The following is an 18,775-nucleotide window of genomic DNA, read 5'->3' as shown; positions in this document are numbered from 1 at the left end:
CAAACGTAAAAGGCAAAGTAACTCAAAAGACAGCACCTGACTTATGAGATGAATGTGGAATTACTTTTCTAGTGATAAACACACTAATTATGACAACCTCTAAAAAAATTTGCTCTAGACGTGAGCATAATAGCTAGTTATACCTGGTAATAGTCATGTATAATTAGGTGCCTGGACTATGTTTAAGCACTCTTATATAAAATCGGCAGAAAGTGGTGGAATAAACGTACTACCATTTTTCCTGTTCTTTGTCCAAAGTATGTCTTTTGCAAAAGTCTGCAAGGAGAGGAGGTCAGTGCTTTCTCTGTATTTGGTAGATCATGACCAATACTGTTAATAAATCAGAAATAACTGACAGATCAACAATCTAAATATTTCCTTTCTGCTAGTGCGGTACCGAGTCAGGTGGAAGCAGCTTCACAGAGGAACCGCGCTCGACCTCTCGGCATTGATTGTGTCTGCACTTCTCTTCCTGCTTGCCAGTGGCTAATTAGGAGGTAGAAAGAAAGAACCGAAATGTGTTACTGAAATACTGTAATTACACTTATTAGGAAGTCTGTGTACATGTGTTAGATTAGCACTGGCTATCCTTGTCTTTAATTATTTGGTTTTGGTAATTCAGTTCTACAGCCAAGCTTCTTGTTAATCAAGGCAGACTGACACAAACCCCTGGTGTAACGCTTGAGTACGGGAAGGCAACGGAGGGTAAGGATTTTGGCGTTCCCCTTCCTCGCCCGTAGCCGTCTCGGGGAGGGGATGGGGAGAAGCAGGGTGTGCGGCGGTCGAGCCGTCGGGGAGCGATGCGTCGGCAGTTCCCTGCAGAAGAGTCCCCCGTCGGTCGCCCTTGGGTAGCCGGGCTGGTTGTCGTCGTCCCCGGGCGCTTGGCAGGGGCTTTTCCGAAGGCTTATAGCAAGAGCCAGAACCGTCGCCGAAACAGCCCAAGGGGTTCGATGGAGGATGGCGGCGCAGGGGACTCCGCGGCCTGACCTCGTACGGGAGGGGAAGGCAGTGCCGCCTTACCACATCTCACCGGGTTTGCTCCACGTGTTCGGATGCCGTAGTCAGCGGCGCCGAGGCGGGGATGGCTGGTGTGTGACACGGGGGAGGAGGGATGCCGCCCGCCGGGTCCTTCCCTCGCCTCTGTGCCGGTGAGGAAGGACTGGCTTTCGGGCAGTTTGGGCTTGCGGGCGCTTCGGGTTTCTTCTTCCAGGTTCCGGACCCCGTGGCTCGCAGAGGTGAGCTCGAGCTCCGTCCTCGCCCCGCACCAGGGAGGGTCTTTGTTTCCGCGGCGCTTCTTCCGTGGGCAGACGTCGTCCGTGGGACCGACCTCCCTTCCCCGGCCAGACGCGGCTGGAACCGGCCCAGGGGTTCCGAAGGCGTCGGGGGGCCACGGCGGGAGGAGAAGGGGCCGGCTGGCGACCTCGGTTTGGTCTCCGAGCGGCCTCGGCAGCCGTGAAGGGCAAGGGAACGGCCGCCCCGAGCCAGTCCGGGTCCAGCTCCCCACCGGGGACTGGCGGGAGGAGCACGAGTGGGAGAGGAGAGAGGCCGCCGACGACAACGAGCGCTCAGGCCCAGCAGGTCCGTCGACCAGTTCCCCGTCCGTCTCGGAGGAGCGTGGGCAGATTGGCAAGGCCGGCCGGCCACCCCCGGGGCAGAACTGGTGGAGGAGACTGCTCGCTCGGCTGCGCGGCTGGAACGCGCCCAGGGGAGCGAAGGCAGGTCCCCCCGTGGTGCGTGCACCCCCGATGGCGAAGACGGCCCCCCTCGGCGAAGGAAACACCTTTTGCGGAGCCTGTTTATTCTAGCTTCGGTTTGTTTTCTCTTTGTCTAGTTTTTGAATATATCTAATTTCACCTTTTTAAGAAAAAAAAAAGACATTTTAATTGTTATGTGACATCAATAGAGAAACCCTTCTTTGCGAAGCGTGAAACTATTCTTGTGGTACCTGTTGTACTCATCTGTTTGTTAAATAACCAATAAAAGAAATTTCTCGGCCAAAAGCCTGGACAAATCTTTAAAATCAGCATGGTGGGGGAAAGGCGGCAGCCCATCTACTGAGAGCAGAGCAGAGCTGTTTCAGATGCACTGTTGGGGCGGAGCTGTGAGAGCAAAATGGTGGCAATAACCCTAGGTTGGTTTTGAAGGGAGTTGTTTTGTGAAAATCGGTCTTCAGGGGAGTCCAGCCTTATTTGTGGCGATTCAGTCACTGCCATACACAAACCAAGAATTTTAGGACAGCGCTCTGTTGTTGTTTTTAACTAATTTGCAGGTCTGCCTTTGGGCAACGCTTTGGGCCGCGGATCATTTAACGTGATGGTTCTGAGTTGATGCGTACTGTCGCAGTAGTGGAGAAACGGCCGTTTAGTGATGAACTGGTAAAGCGAACGAGTTGATGGTGGCGGGCAGAAGGATGGCAGCCCAGGCAGGGACCAGCAGCGTGGCAGCTCTTGGGCATGGTGTCTTTTGGAGGACCTTCCCCCAGCCTGGCCTGCCACAGCTTGTGCTTACGTTGGAGGTCTCTGGCCCAGATGTCGTGGGTCACCTCACCAGATAGACCCGTGTACTGGGTCTGGCTCAGGTGGAGTTAATTTTCTTCGTAGCAGCCTGCATGGTGCTGCGTTTCAGATTCGGGACTAAAATAAAAGTTTCCGATGTGCATTTCTACTTCAGAAGGTCTGTAAAATGTTACGAGTCAGTTAAACGCAGTATTCCCGATGACCCAGTTTGCTTTGAGAGCTAGTGATTGAAATGGATGTATATGGGCTAAAATCTACATGTGCGGGTTGAAATTGTTATTTTTACTTTTGAAAATGTATGGCTTTTTCATGCTTTGTGATACATCTAGAGATGCCACCTAATGAGCATCCTTGGGATGGTGCTTGGCTTTCCTACCTCCTCTCTTACCCGAGGATAAAGTGTTCAGCGAGAATTGGGTGGCAAAGGGGAGGCAATGCGTTTTTCTGAAGTGTTTTGTTGAGTGCAGATGATGATGGTACTTAATTTGCTTTAAATGCTTTTATATAACTCTCCTGCTTGCTGCGTCATCTGTGTTTTCTGCAGTGATTTCATTCAATTGTTTATGAGCCTTTTAATGCGGCTTATCTCAGGTTTTGAAACAGTTTTGCCATGATCATTAAGAACGTAAGCATGCACGATACCTTGAACGCGGGGACAGAGAGGATTGGGAGCCTGAGGAGGAGAATATGTAGGTGGCATATGACACCGCATCATTCCCGTCTGGTGGGGCAGAGCACTGGAAAATCTTTGGTGACAGGCGGATGCGTAGATCCGAGAGGAATGTGCGTGCTCAAACGTGCCAGTTTGTGGCCGTTTTTCGTGAAGTTTTGGGAGGCTGGGGGGACCTGGCAGGGCTTCTGATGTGATGTCTAGGGGATGGGTGAAAGAGGAGGAGGTGGGGGATGCTGAAAATCACCTGAAGGCTGAAGGAAAGGCAATTCCTACTTCTTCAGACACTTAGTCTTCATGCCTCTGGGTGGAGCAACGTAAGAAAACCCTTTGAGTTCCTCAGTATCTGCTTCTCTGCAGTGGTACCTTCTGCTGATCTTCTTTCTGTTAACCTCCGTGAGGTTCTTTAGGCTCCGAAGCTAATGAAGAGGAGGAACGAAGCTCGTCTGCCCAGACTCAAGTGGAGGAAGGGGGGCTGATTGCTTTCTCACTTTTGTTAGGAGAGAGGGGACGGCTTCTTGCCATTCTAATTCTGTCCAGATAATTTGATTGGTATGAAGCCGCAAACTTGGGAAGAGGTCACTGACGCCGTGGGATGGCTTCCCAAATCTGTAACTACACAGCTTTATAGCACAGTGTGTAGGTATGGATTTCCTTGAAATCAATACTTGCTTGACTGCAGCCAGGTTACGCATGCTTTTATGGATTTCTTGGCTCATCTACAGCTGTTTTCTGGATAAGCATTAAGCTAGAGAGCTCAGTTTTTCTTGCTGGGATAATATTGAGTCTAACTATTTTATTAGCTTAGTGCCTTTAATTTGCTGTCTTTTCTATGAGCTCTAGAAGGCAGTTCTCCCCTGTAAGCACTACTTATCTGTGAGATTACTGGCTTGGGCTTCTAGAGAACAAATACCTGGAATTAATGTGAAAAGACACGTAGTAGATGATCAGCAGACTCATGCTGAGAGGATTTGAGAGGCTGCCAGCCCCAGCTGTGTCCACCCTGCTGTGTGCTGGAGATGATTGCCTCCATCGCAGAGGTTGCAGAATGGTCACTGGGGCTGTTCCTCAGGTGCTCACAGCCTGGCAGACTAAAAAAAAAAAAAAAAAAAAGAAAGAAACCAATGTTACTTCGTGTTAATACTCTGAACTACAGTTGCTGAGGTGCGAATTCAACATCTGTTCTGCTGTCCCCGCTCCCAGGGCAGTAATTTATGGTGGAAGAAGGAACCATCAGCCACAGATGACAACCTTTGAATTTTTTCTGTAAGTGTATTTGGAGTCACCTTGTGTGCATGTGTGGTGGAAAGGTGGTACTTCCACGTGTTGCCTCCTATCCCCAGGCTACTTGTGCTAGTGTTCAGGATTTGAACTTTAGTTCATCCCAGGCGAAAATCTGTGATTCAAATAGTGCACTAGGCTATTTTCAGTAAGTGCTGTGCTAGAGGAAGGCTGTGGTTTTTCTTCCACTTTCCTTCGTTACACATTTTAGTCAAGAGATTCATCTAACTGTACAAAATTCTAACGTGGAAGTGTCTTTTTCATGGCAATTTATTGTCCTGATACATTAGGTTTAGGAATAACTTTTTCTTTATTCCAGGTATTACAGTTATCCATGTTAATATTTGGAGGAGAGATAATTTTGTTCTTAGTTTGATTTATTTTTTTAGTTTTTCTTTCTCCAGCTGGGAATCCTCTTTCACAATGATTCCTGCTATTTTCTTTTTTGTATTTTAATTTGAAAGACAATTTCTGACAAATGCTTTTAGTGCTTAAACAGGACAACAATAGTGATGTGGCAGTGATGTGAACGTTAGTCATCTCGACAGCTTGACAACTGATACACTGTGAAGAAAGCTCAGTTTTTTCCTGCAGAAATAAATGCATATGTCAAAGGTATCAAGATGTCAGATTTCCTACACAAAAGAGATCTGGATGGGGGAGCAGATACGAATTGAGGTTTTTAATTTATGAGGCGCAAGTGCTGCATCTCAGTGGTAACTTTTTCCCCCCCCCATCTTCCCCCTTTAGCAAATCAGAAGTTGTTTATGCCTACTCTGTTATGCTCCTTTTCTTTCTTTCAATTGCCCCGCGTGCCCAAAACACCAGGCACTCACTCAGCTACATGTGCTTAGGTGTATTCTCTAATGGAATGAAGTTCTTGTTTCCCCAGAAGCAAGAAAGGTTGGGGTTCTTGTTAGTAAAACCAGAAATATTTCATTTCTCTCATCTGCTCAGCACGTTCCTTTCAGGGAGATGCCCGGCATTTCTAAGCTATATTGAAAGGCTGTAGAATAATTGTTACGTATTCATGGCTTTTAATACTAAATTCTCCCTTCCTTAAGTTATTTTTCTTGCTTTGATCTTTCAGATGTTCTGAATCTTGGTGGTGTTCAGCTAAGAGTAGTTGACTCAAAATTCATTCATTCATTCCACATAGCCAGAAGTATTTGTGTCAAAATGTCATCCAAAGCCTTATCGTAGATTCCATATTTTCCCCAATACATGCAGGAACGTCCGTGGTTTGGTCCACGGTCTCAGTTGATATAAATGCCAGAGAAAGCTGGATGTTGGTACGCAAGGCAGGTAAATGGATGCAGTTTTCACTTTGCAATGGTGCCATAAATCTGGGGTTTATGGGGAAAGAACCAACAAAATGAGGTTAGAAGATGTAAGATTAATTGTGTTCCCCTTCCTTTTCATTGTTTCTGTTGTACCCCTATCTTGCTTCTTTCACTTGAAGGGAAGTCTGTAGGGCCACTAATCAACAGAACAGATGTTGCTGTGCACCGTGTAGTCCGCTTCAGCTACTCGGCGAACAGGCTGGTGTTGAGGGCTCTCCCCTGTCAGTGACCTGCTTGTTGACGGTGTCATCACCGTTTGTGTTTTTTTTATTCATACCCTGCTTCAGATGTGCCCAGGTAACATTCAAGCAGTGTTCAGTAAAATCTCAGTGCACTTTAGGTATTGGAGCAGTTGCGCTTACTGTTGGAAAGGAATGGTTCTGGCTCAGTCTCACAGCTAGAAGGCTAAGAAGAAAGGAAAAAAAAAAAAAGAAAAAAGAAAGAAAAACAGCCAGGAGGGATATCCTTTCTTATCCTTTGCAGCCTGAGTGTAAGGAATTTTAGACATTCAGCCTGTGGAGAGCTGGCATGTAATTCTGGTGTCACTGTTATGGGTGAATGGGAAACAGTATTGAGACGTCCCAGCAACCAGTGGCGGAGCGTGCAAGCGTGCCCAGTTCAGGGGTGCGGACATGGGGATGCTGGGCAGTTTCTGACGTCTGTGCAAGTGTCAGGCAGAAAGGGTTGGATAAAGTCTTGAAATAGTATCTTAAAGGTTACAGAATGGGGCTGCAGTAGGGATGGGGTGCATTTCGTTTTCATCGTGTTTTTTTAGTCAGCATAGCTTTTGTTGCCTGTAGTACTACACTAGTGGAGGATTCAGAGACCATTAGAGAAATACAAAGCCTTGAAAAGGAAAAAGAAATATTTTTTTTAAAACCCTGTATGCGTTTTTGCAACTTAAAGAAGCAAAGCCAACCACAGGAGAGAGTGTCCCTTACCCTGTTTTCCTGAGAGGAAACCGGGCAGCTTCCCCAGGTAGCCAAAATGTCCTACAGCAGAAACTAAAGCAAAAGCAGAGCGTCGGTGAGTGATGCAGTCCTGGCCGTGACGGCAGCTCTCCTTTGTGCCACCTATTGCTCTGAAGTGCGCTTGATTATTTCCTTCTGCATGGTTGGTTTTAACAGGAAAGTAAGATTTGAAGGTTAGCATCTGAAAGTAGATTGGTGTGGTCTTTTGTTAGCATTGGAGAGCAAAATTATAATTGCTACCTTCGGTTAGCAGTTTGCTTTAAAACCAGCCTTTTTTTTTCTCCTGAAGTGTATGAATGTAAGGATTTTTAAGACATAATCCTATTCTACCAGGATATTTATAGTCTCAGTTCTCACTGCTAGTTACCTCTGAATGCTTCTTTAAAAGAAACACTCCTGTTAACTGGAAGAGCTATTTCATCCATGTCTTTTGCATTGCATTTTATAAAACATTCAAGAGTTCTTAACTCCAGTTTGATCTTGTGATGTAGGTATTTACTGTTCAGTCGTCACTCCCGGTCTCTGTGTGTGCTTGCAACAGATCACAGTCCATTTGAAATTCCTGTTTTGTAGTTAGAGGAGGTATATTAAATGTAATACATTCAAAAGGGTTGGGTTTTTTGCTATATCAATAATAATGGTCCGTTACTATCTTGTGTTCTTAAGTGACATATATTTTTAAGTACGTGGCTACTAGAATAGGGCTAGAATTTACACCAATTCTGGTAATGATGGCAGCTTGCAAAATCTGGCATCATTTGTGGCAGGCTTTGTCTTGGCTCAGTAGATCTATTAGCATTTCCAGTAACCTTTCCGTTCTCTTGATTTAGTCCCTGATTTTCATCCCAGATGCTTTTGTTTGCATTTAAAAAAAGAAGAAATCTGTTCATTTCTCTATGGAAAAAAGCTTAAAATAAATCATATTTAATGGAGAAATTCAGGGCTTTGGAAGGGGAGAGAGTATTAATTTCCAGATTCCATGCATGAAGGTGTTCAGGTTTTAAAAGACTCTCTGCTCTTCTAAAAGACTCTAGACTCTATCTACTGTCTCTTAGTTAGCTGGTTTGATATCCTGATTTTATTTATGTGTCTTCTCAGGGAAGAGGGGATGTACAATGGGAATTTTGAAATAAAGCCACAGGATAGAGCAGAGGGAAATGTGTATAAGATTAAAAACAGTAATAATGTCACATAATAGAGTGGCACTTGGAAACCCGCGTTCTTTGACTTTCCATGAAATTTACACTGCAGGCGCTTGCAGTTGCTTGGAAATGGGATCTGGATTTCTAGGTTAGATGTGTTTTTAAAATATTACCATTTCCTGTGATAAGAGCATCTTGTTGTCTTTCAGAAGCCCAGTGTGTGCTTGGATTGCACTTGCTTGCGCCAATATGGAAATGGCTATCTGTAGCAAAACCACCTGGGGAATATTTTGGCTGTACACTAAAATTTGTTGTTAGTCCATGGTCATTGCCCTGGAAATTATACATTTATTGCCTGCTACTAGTAACCAGGAGCTAGTATTGCTAATCTGTTGCTATGACAGTACACTTGTTTCCTGTAAGCTGCAAGAGGAAATTTATGTTCCTCTGGGAACGCTCTACCTGGCTGTTTTGCAATGTGTTTTTTCCAGAAGTGGCAAAGTTAAAAGTTTTGACATGAGCCATATCACTTTGTCAATTATTCCTCTCATCAAAAGTAGTTCTGCATGTTATGAAATATTAAAAAAACCCAACCCCCCCCCCAAAAAAAAACCAACCCAAACCACCACTCCAAAACTACACTGCTCTTTTATACCAAATTAACTAATTGAGTCTGAGAACTTGCAGAGTTTCAGACAGGAATTCCTATATTCATAAGATTTTTTTCCCCAGGTTATTGAGGAAAATAAGGATAACTCCCAAGGTTCTCAAAGACAAAAATCTTCATGTTTTAAGGTGCAGCACAAGCTCCAGCTGCTAAGCACTAGGGTGAGACTTGGGTGTGCAGTAGGTTACCGGTTGTGAAATAGTTCTCGCTTTTCTGAGACTCCTGGTCCCTGTTAGAAACAAGATGTGGTGCTCTGTGGTTTGCCAGGTATGAGGTGGAATGGCAGTTCTCCTATTTTACCCTTCATGTGTTTTCTTAACAGTATTTCCCTATGATCTCTTCAAGTTCAAGACACTTTATTTATCTTTTTTATTAGCTTAATTGGCAAGTATTTTTGGTCTTCAATAAGCAGATGCTCCACGTAGCTGGTGGTTTATGTTATTGTTCATGTTAACAGATACTATTTTGATACTGCTGGCAAGATGGAAAACACTTTTTAATGCTAGTATGAAAAAGTGGTATCTTTGGTTTCACTGGAAGGAGTTCATTATTACATGATAGTCATCCTGAAACATTTGGATTTCTTTAGAATTTTTTGTAAGAGAAGTTGGTCACTGTCATCTTCAAGTGATTTGATGGGACCCATAGGTCCTTATCCATAAAGTAATCACTCTTCATCACGTAACTTCAATATTTATATCCTCTCTGTGCTGCTAAATTCATCATTGTAACATTTGACCTGAAAAGCTCAGAAAGTACCAGTTTGAAGCCTAATTTCAGTAAGTGTTTCTTGCCAAGAAGTATAGAACATCTGCTGATTGTTGATATGTATAATGTTAATTGTTCCTTTTTACAATTGGGGGTAACTAGTAGCATTAGAACACTGAGAATGGATACCTCAACACGCAGAATTTCCTCCCCATCTCACTGATAGAGGCAACAGCCAAGGCAAGGGATGACCCGTAGGACTAAGTCTGCACCCTTACAAGCTTAGCGGTTAAGTTCAGTAAATTCAGGATTTGGCCTTCAATTTATAGCTATTAAAAAGCAGGCTTGTCTAGGCCCTTTCCAGAAACATGATGATGGTGAAACTGTTATCTTTTCCTAAAAAAATAAGTCAGGGAAAGGAACAAAACTTTTTTTTTTTTTTTTTTGGTCTTATGGGGAGGATGTTGCTCTAAGTTTTAGGCCAAAATATATGTCATTCTTGGGACAGATTATTTCTCTAGAAATTATTATCCTTGTGTTTTCTTGCTGTTGGAATGCAAGCAAGCGCAGTCAATATTAGAAACATCTTCTGTGTATAATATACCTTGTACTGTTTTCTGCAGACCCTTCACAAAAGAAGGAATTTTTAAGTAAATGATAGATGGTTGTAAATTTTGTTGTCTGATTCTCATCTGTCTCCATTCTATTGGTATTTTTATAAGGTACATTTTGTGGCATCAAAGTTATTCCTGGATGCTTCTTAGTTGGGAAGAATACGCACTCCTAACAACCTTGGGAGATATTGGGAAAGTTTAATTTGTATGAATTATTTTCTCTCCTAGGCAGAAAGGAAGAAAGGTTGCTTATGATACCCCAAGTGATGCTGCGATATAAATGAACTATTTCATATTTTCCAAAGAGACAGGAAACTGGTTGTAGTTGACACGCATGCTATGTTGAAGGTGGTAAATCGTGGTGACAAGATAAACTGTCTGTGAAGTGTCTGCTGTTTAGATGTTTGGAAATTGCTATATTGAAACCAAAGTGTTCTGTCTTGACATTTATGGCACAAATCTATCCCATCCAATGAAAGAGCAAGTGGCTAGGTAGGGGTATGGTGACGGTGCCCAGAATCTATACCTCGTAAAAGCCATCTCTGCGACAGGTCTCCCTTGATGCATCAGCCTTGACCCTGGTTGTATGGCCTCTGTGGGTAAAAGAGAAAACTTCAGAATCTAGGCAAAGTCTGTATCTAATTCTATGAATGGAAATGCGGTGTATTAGGGTTAGGGGACAGTCTGAGGGGTCAGGAGGAGCACGGAGCAGCAGAGAGCCGTCACTAGTGAATGTCCAATATACCTGAAGGTTCTACTTCGGTTCTCAGAATCAAAAGTTTTTACATTGTGGCGTTTTCCTTCTTTTTTTCCAGAGCGATAGAATTCCATCACTTTGCAAGTAGGGATAGGTATGGGATGTGATTGACAGGTGCTTTATAAGTATGGGCCATGAAGTTGCTTCGCTACAACCCTGGCTTGACTTTTATAGAGAGTTTCAAAATTAAAGCTCTGTGGTATAGGAGGGAAACTATTATACTGGGTAGGGTAAGCTGTGATCTTTAAAACAGAATTACATTTTATCCGCTATTGTTTAGTTCCGCATAAGGCTTAAGCACAGCTCTGTTTAGTCAGCTCTGAGTCATTTCTGTGTTTCAGGAAATGGAAGTTATCAGTTGAAAAATAGCTCAGTTTCTCTGAATCTCAACTATTCGGACCTATTATTTCATGGAATTGTTCACAGGCCTTCATGGATGACTTTATAGTCTATCCCTTAGCGTAGAAATGTGTTTATCTTTCCTTCTCCATGCAGAGGACCGCATTTGTCTTTGAGCTAAGTGGCAGCTTCTGGCTGGTGTTATTTTGGGCCTTTGAGTCAATTATCTGGTGAGAACAGGCTTTAAATTTAAGGTGTGCGCTGAAACTGCATATTGATTCTGGGAATTTTAGTGATGCCTACCATTTAGTTGTGCTCCAAGAAGGTGATAAATATGAGAGAGGTGATATCATCTATTGGCAAATGAGTAAATATGGCATAGCAGCTGTAAGAGTAATTGGCCTAATGTTTTTCTCAGCCTTTTAGCATTGATGACTCAATACTTGAAGCTCAAATTTTGTCAACTCCCTCATAGATATGCTATGAAGCCAAGGTTTAAATCAATTCTATTGCTTTAAAAAAGTCTAATATATGTGTGTGCACTGTTGAAAGCATGACAGAGGATATATTCTTAAAAGGCCTACGGAAAGAAAGGGAAGAGCAGCAACGTTTCTGTTCGGTTTCGGCTGTTCTTCATTCAACTCCAAATGAGCTTCCATCCATCCTCCTTGTAAATTACTGTCTGTTAGTAAAGAAGCGTGTGCTGTATTTGTTATCAAATCATGCTCTCATCTTTAATTATATTCTGCTTATCCTCTTTATATTTCGTTAATGGATGTGTGCCTTGAACACTTGATGGGGTAGGGGGATAGTTACCTCCATTTTAGGCTGAGAAGGGGAGGGGGGGTTGACTCTGTGGCAGAGTTGGATGTTTAATCTGTGGCGTCTGTCTTCTCCCTGTCACTGCTGTTACCATGATGCCTGCCTTTCCTAGCTAAGGTTCTGCCAGAAAAACTTATGTTGAAAGCATACGTTGTCTCTTCTGACAGATTTAGGGCTCCCGTGCTTGCAAAAGCGCGCTTCTGGCTGTGCTGCGTCACTGCGGCCGGCGTCAGTGGTGGTGCTCCTTTCCCAGCCCCGGTATTTAGGAGAGGGACGTGCTCTGGGGACCTCTCGATGGGCAATGCAGTCCCTCGGTGTTGCCGGTGAACTTCTGAAAGTTTGGTGAAGTCCTGCGTTTGTATAGGGCGAAGCTGAGGGGATTAAATGGTGTCCTTTTATGTAGGCCTGGGTAGAAGACTGAACAAATTTTAGATTTCTAGGGATGTGGCTAGCTGGCAGCTATCACTGGACAGGGAACATCCGTTGTGATTTTATGCAGTCATAATTATAACTTTATAATATCAAAGATAGCTTTAATCTGTATGAAGCACTTCTTATATTGTCCTTGCAGAAGACTTGGCTAAACTCAAAACAAAAATTAAATACAGCGTGAGTTGCTCCGAACTCTAGTTTGCTTTTGACGCTGGGGCTGTAAAGACCTTCATTAGCATTTAATTAACCCCTAAACATCTAAGGATGCTCATTTTACAGATGCTAAGCACTGTGGCAGAATGGGATGAAAGGAGGTTCATGATGTTTCACAGTTAAGAGTAGCTCATGGCAGGCTAGGGGAATAAAAGCATAGGAAGAAACTCTGTCTAGCTGAAATTATTGTTCCTCTCAGCTCCGAGTGGTACATGCTGCAAAAATTATTATCCACCAAATGGGAAATCTTTTCTTCTATTCCTTTGAAGCGAAATAATACGCTGACACTTCTCTTTATCCACTGATTTTTTGGAAAGTATTAATTAAAAAAAAAACAACAAACCACAACTACTTAGGTGGATCTGGAGTCAGTTCCCCAAAATGAATGCTCCATATGAAAAATCTAGTAGGTGAAAAGAAAGACCTTTATTACATAGCAGCTGGCATAAATCTTGCTTCTAATGAGGATAAAATCCATGTAAATGAATCATTACAGTAAATTGTTGTAATTAGGATTTATTCATGACAAAGGTCTCATAATTATATAATCAACTTCTAGTGTATTAAGATTTATAGTCTGAACTCTTTAATTCCATTTTATTCATTTAGAAGCAGAACTTGCTAGGGGAGGAGTGTTTTCAGGAAGCCGTCTTGCTACATGCTCTCAACTATAGATGGAATTTGATTCCTTTGCAAGTATCATTTAATTCTGGTGTTGCAGAAGGCTCAAACTCTCCTCTGGCAAAAATAAAACTGTTAGCATTTTAAAAGGTCTCCCCAAATACTGAAGTCAAAGCTTCAAGGTGCCAGGTGCTTTATTAAGGGCCTTCCAATTTAGCAGTGGTATATACGCGTCCATACACATCTTCGGAGCGTTGTGCAAGCGGCAGTGGACCGATGTGATAGAAAGCTGCGGCCAACTCGTGATTGTCCGGGCGATGAAAAACTGCTTCTGTTTGTGATCTCAGTCCTTGCCAGGTGGCTAGAAGCAGTACTGAGTTTATTAGCAGAGGGGTAAGGTCGTCAGCAATCCAACTGCGAGCCAAGTCTGTCCCCTTCTTTGGTGGGTGGCACGTAATGGGCACGGAATGGCTCTCCGACGGGGTGCTGCGGCAAAGGCTGAGAAATTAAGGCTTTGTGCTCTCTTCTGCCTGTTGAAAAGAATAACTTTGTCTGCTGGGCTGTTAGCCTCACAGTTTCAAAGCCATTACCCAAAACAATTTTCAAAGCAGTTTCCAAGTTTCTTCTCTGCAAAGCTGGAAGGCTTCCAGTGAGATGCTGTAAACTACCAAAATAACTGTAAGGGTACGCCATGCTTTTGGGGATCTAATAATTGAAGGCGAGCTTGAGCGGACATATTGGATCTGACGGTTTCTGGCTTGAAGTTGGAGTAGATTTTTTTCTCCCTCAAGTTTTAAGAAGTCTGGATTACAATTACAAATTTTCTTGTCTCCTTTCCAAGTTCATGCTATTAATAGCATAAATATTAATATTTATTAATAGTAGATTTTAAAGGCTAATTCTTCTTGTGTGCTGTTCCCCATCCTTCCTGCTTCTACTAAAGTTTAATAAAAGCAGCTGTGTTGCAGCGATTTGGCTCTTTCTGGCTTCCAGAAAAGTCCTTTAGCCACTGCAGTCAGAACAGTTAGAACATCCTCAGGCTGGTTTTAGTTACAGCAATGTCTGCAAATATCGCTGAAGCTTGGAGGACAATTTTACATCTAATCTGTTGCAGGTAGAGTTTTGAATTGACGGCCTTCCAACATTGCTGTAAGGGTTTTCAAGCTTTTTCTGCCCTGCATTATGCTGCAGTGCTGAAGTAGCTTCGCTGCTGCAGCACTTCTGTCCCCTGGTTTATCCGCTTAGGCTCATGTTGAGTACATTGAATCAGTTTGTCCTGCATTTCCCAGCCAGGGTAAGAGCACACCCAAAGTCCTGGTACCTTACCCTGTTCTGCTGTTCTCCCGCATGTATTAATGCCCTGTTATAACCACCCATAAGTGGTTCAGAAGAGCATATTAATTCGTGGGCTTTATTGTGTAAAACGTATCTGAGGGTGTAAGCAGCTTGTACGAGAGCGGCTCAGATTTTTGCAGGTACTGCCAAAATCTAAAAGTGGTTTAACCCTCTTTTATAATGCTGGGTTTAGATAACTTGATGATTTTTGCTTTTCAAGGGAAAAATATTTTCCCCTGATAGAAAAACCTTCTAATATAAATTTAGGAGTGGCTTGGGTAGGGTTCTTCTGTTCATTCATTTATGAAGCAAAACCAAAGTGGCGTACTTCTGAACACTATAACTTTTTCAGAGGTGATTTTTACAGAATGTAGATTCTTTTTTTATTTCTTCCTTTGATTTTCCTAGAACTCCAGATGAACTCGGGGCAATCCTCTTTCCCCTTTTCCTCCCTCCTCCCCATTTAATGAAGGCTGGGAATTCAGGTACTCAAAAAAACCCCATGAGATTTAATAAGTTTCTTTGAGAACATTAATGAATCACGATGAATGCATGCCCTGTTTTCTGCTCTCTGCTAAATATAGAGGCAGGACTGGGTCGTGGTGTCCTCAGCTGTCATGGTACCCCATGAACCTTCTTAACCGAGCTGAGCTCTATCTTTACAGCTGTACGGATTTTTGCCTTCACGATTCCAAGTTCAGGCTGCTCCTGAACTTCATGGCTTGAATGCTTAGGAATCAACTTGGAATTTCCAGCCCACATATGTATTGGTGGGTAGTTTAGAGCCATTTGTCCTTGTGTCAGCGGTATATCCTTAAACCTGAATTGTTCTTTTTCCCTTCTCAGTGTTTATCTGTGAATATACTGACCGATGATAATCCTATCCTTTCTCAGCCTAGTTTGGGGAGTCTGCATGGACACATTTGCATCCACTCTTGCGTGGTAGGCTCTCAAATACAGCTGTGTGCCATACAGCCCTGTTCACCTGTGCCCAAGGGAAGGGTTCAGATGGCAGAGGGTATCTCTCCAGTGCTTGACTCCCTTCCTCTGCTGGAAAAACTGGATAGTGCTTAAGTGTATTGCAGATTTTATTCACGATTGCGCATTACGTTCTACGCCGCCTTAAGTAATTGAAATGACTTCACTGCAGCCATGCAAATAAAGCAATTGCAGCATGGCCTGGAATTAACCTGCACTGGGAACTACCTACCTTGTCCTTTTGCTGTTCTGTCAGCCTTTTCATTTTTTTTTTATTTTTTATTTTTTTTGGTATAATCAACTATATATATATATTTCCAAATACCATCCTCCTTGATGTTGACTAATGTATTCTGTGCACGGTCCATCAGTGGAATTTAATTTTGTTTTCAATATTACTTTTGGGTTTATCTGGAGAGACCTAAGATTTTGATTTCAATCACCTATTTGTCTGCTAAAAAATTTGAAAGTCTAATCTCCTACCCACCACAGTAATTAAAGATGGGAAGAAAGATTTGTCTTGCAAATATTGCACACACAATGAAGTAGGAGAATGTGCTGAGTTACACCTGTGGATTAAAAGCTTGATTGATTGCTTTATGAAGTCCTGAAGTTAGCCACAAGTGTCTAAGAAGAATCATGTTCACTGTTATGGTATGTGTCAGCTTTCTTGGCAATTGGCTGGAAAAATCTTCTAAAGCTTAATCCAGGTATCGCTGTAAATAACCGTCACTTCTGCCTCATGCAAGGTTCTTCTCTCTGCCGAACTATTTCGTGTGAGCAGTGTCCCGCTGGGAGGGAAACTCACCAACCTGAACGCCAGCCGAGGGCTGGGGAGCGACGTGGGTACCAACCTGGCAGCCAGCGTGTATCTTTTAGGGAAATGAGCCACTGTAGAGGATAGGTGTTCTGGAGGTTGGGTTGTCAGCTACACGGGTGTACGTACACACACCCCATACACACACCCTCACCTGTCTTGCTGGCTTGTACATAACATTACTATCCATCATCCATTTCAGGTTTTGCTGTTTCTCAGCAATACAATTTTATTTATTTTTTTTTTAGTGTTTCTCTCTTCAAGGGTTTTGAAACAGCTAGACTCTGGCTAACAGCCGCAGTTATCTCTCAGTGGGGCTTCGGGGAGAGGATGCAATTACTCCATCAAGGAGCCTCCAGTAGGACTTGAGCAGCGGTGGGAGAAATTCATCTCCCTTGTCACCAGGCAGAGTAGCGACTTCCCTCCTTGTCTGTATAAATTTTGGTCTTTAACAGTGTGCAAGCATTGCAGCATAGACGAGGTGCAGCACCTTTTGCTGTTTTATTATAGTTAAGTGCTTTGAAGAGTTTTCACAAAATGTGACGTCGCTTCTACTGCGCCTCCTTTTCCTGGTGAGAGGCCAACTGCCGCGCTATTGCTGATGCTGATGTAATTTGTCTGTCTCCTTGAACAAAACTTCATTGCATCTTCCTCTTCCCATTTTTCCCCTTCTCCCCCTGCTTTTTCTTGTTTAATTGGGATTCAGGACTTCAAAACTCCTTGTTTCCTTGAGGAAGAGCTGGGTTTTATTCGTCAGAGAGAGGGTGAGTTACAGTCACCCCCGCCACGGGTCCGTTCTCGTTCCTGTATATCGATTTAAGGAAGGGATCAGCTGCTAGTTTCTGAAGGATTGGCTATACTCCCTGAGAGCACGTAATAAACCTGTTGGTAGCTGATGGCTTCACGTCATTAACTGGAGCATATATTGGCACTACGTGCCTTTGAAATTACTCCTTGAGTGCTTCTTTGATGTACTCTCAGTGCGCTGGTTCTGTCCTTCTCCGTGGCACAGGCATAACCAGGGTCCACTGATGGGTCCTGAGCTGTGCGTGTTGTGCGTAGGGGCAGCTGGGCTGCAAGAAGGTGGTTTTGGTTGACGGTGGCTAAAGACGGGCTGTGGGTTTGTGCCGAATGGTGGCTCTGCTGTACGCTGTGGAAAAACTTATTCTGGGCTGTGAAAGAGTATTTCTGCTACTGTTGGGCTCGACTGCACCTTGTGTAGCAAAGACTTTGGGTGTCATGTTAAGCACAATCAAATTTCACAACTCTTATTTCTCCTTTCTTTTATGCCTCTTAGGATGTTTCAAAGATGACCGTATTGTGTTCTGGACTTGGATGTTTTCAACGTATTTTATGGAGAAATGGGCCCCCCGGCAGGACGATATGCTCTTCTATGTCCGTCGAAAACTGTCCTATGTCAGTGGTGATAGTACAGAGGGGAAAAAGGTAAGTCATCATAAATTTTAACCTGAGAAGTTTAAGGTAACATGGGATTTGGTGTTCTGGAGTACCTGACGCATCTGAAGAATAAGGAATCTCCAGGTCTGCCCACCACAAGAAGTTATGCAAAATTGGCCCATAGAGAAATACCATGGTTAATGCTGTGAACATCAGCAGCAGTGTAAGTGAGCTTCACTATCACAGACTTGAGGAGATCAGAGAGTTTGTGTGCTTTTTTGGAAAGCTTTTATGTTGGTCAGCCTGCATTTAGGGGGAAGGGGAGAACATACATGCTGATTTTTGTTTGTTTTTTTTTTTTCTTTTCAATGATGATACTTTATAGAAAGGGAGGAAGAAAGGAGGAGGAAGATGGTCACTGGTATTTCTGGAAGAACCCTTCCTGAGATACCAGAGTATCAGGAATGAACACCTATTGGGTAGTCAGTAGCAGAATACATGCAGCCTCCTGGAGCTGGGATACAGTAGTGACAGTGGATAAATGACTGTATTCTCATAATTTACATTTAAGATGATAAGCCCTCCTATAGAAGTACTGTTTCTTGAAAACATATAATCAGGTAGCCTAGTGCTGCTGCACAGGTATGTTCTCATTAGAGATTTGAGAAACTTCTCAGCATTTCATGGCAGTTTTCATCTTAGGTGGGGGAAACAGAAGCAAGAGAAATGATGGTTTTACTGGGACTTAAGGAGATGGCTGCAGAGGATCAAAAGCAGGAAGATAAATGCAGGAAGAAAAGAGTGGGATTAACTTCCTGACATATGTAAATAATTTACACTGTTGTTGAATCACAGATGTGTGCATGTGGTGTATGCAAGAGTGTTTTTAACCAGGTATACCAGAGTTCTCTGGGTTTAATTGTGGTGACATAAAGAACCAGAGTTGTCAACTCCCTTGAGAAAAGGATCCCAGAAGAGTTTCCCACATTTTTGTTGGAGATACAGGAATGGGCAGAATTATCTTGTCTTCTCCCTGACCCCTCCGAGTGCCATGATGACAACTACTGAGGAGAAGATGGCAAAATATTATTCTTCCTCTGTCAGCTTAATTGTTCAGTGGTCTTCGGCAAGTGTACTTAGAGCTTTAAGAC

At 43.2% G+C, this 18,775-nt stretch overlaps 1 protein-coding gene across 2 annotated transcripts in view; it reads left to right on the top strand.

Annotated features, from left to right (window-relative positions):
• KIAA0930 (KIAA0930 ortholog) overlaps positions 1 to 18,775 on the top strand; it is a 70,814-nt gene that overhangs the window by 19,458 nt on the left and 32,581 nt on the right. For both annotated transcript variants that reach the window (XM_049822590.1, XM_049822589.1), the window contains exon 2: positions 17,524 to 17,672. In XM_049822590.1, coding sequence (XP_049678547.1) covers positions 17,524 to 17,672 — 149 coding nt within the window. The remainder of the gene's footprint in view (positions 1 to 17,523; positions 17,673 to 18,775) is intronic.

The sequence above is a fragment of the Accipiter gentilis genome, chromosome 18 (genome assembly GCF_929443795.1).
Source record: "Accipiter gentilis chromosome 18, bAccGen1.1, whole genome shotgun sequence".
Lineage (NCBI taxonomy): Eukaryota > Metazoa > Chordata > Aves > Accipitriformes > Accipitridae > Astur > Astur gentilis.
The sequence above is the reverse complement of the archived record's forward strand: the minus strand, read 5'-3'. Positions and strand labels throughout refer to the sequence as shown.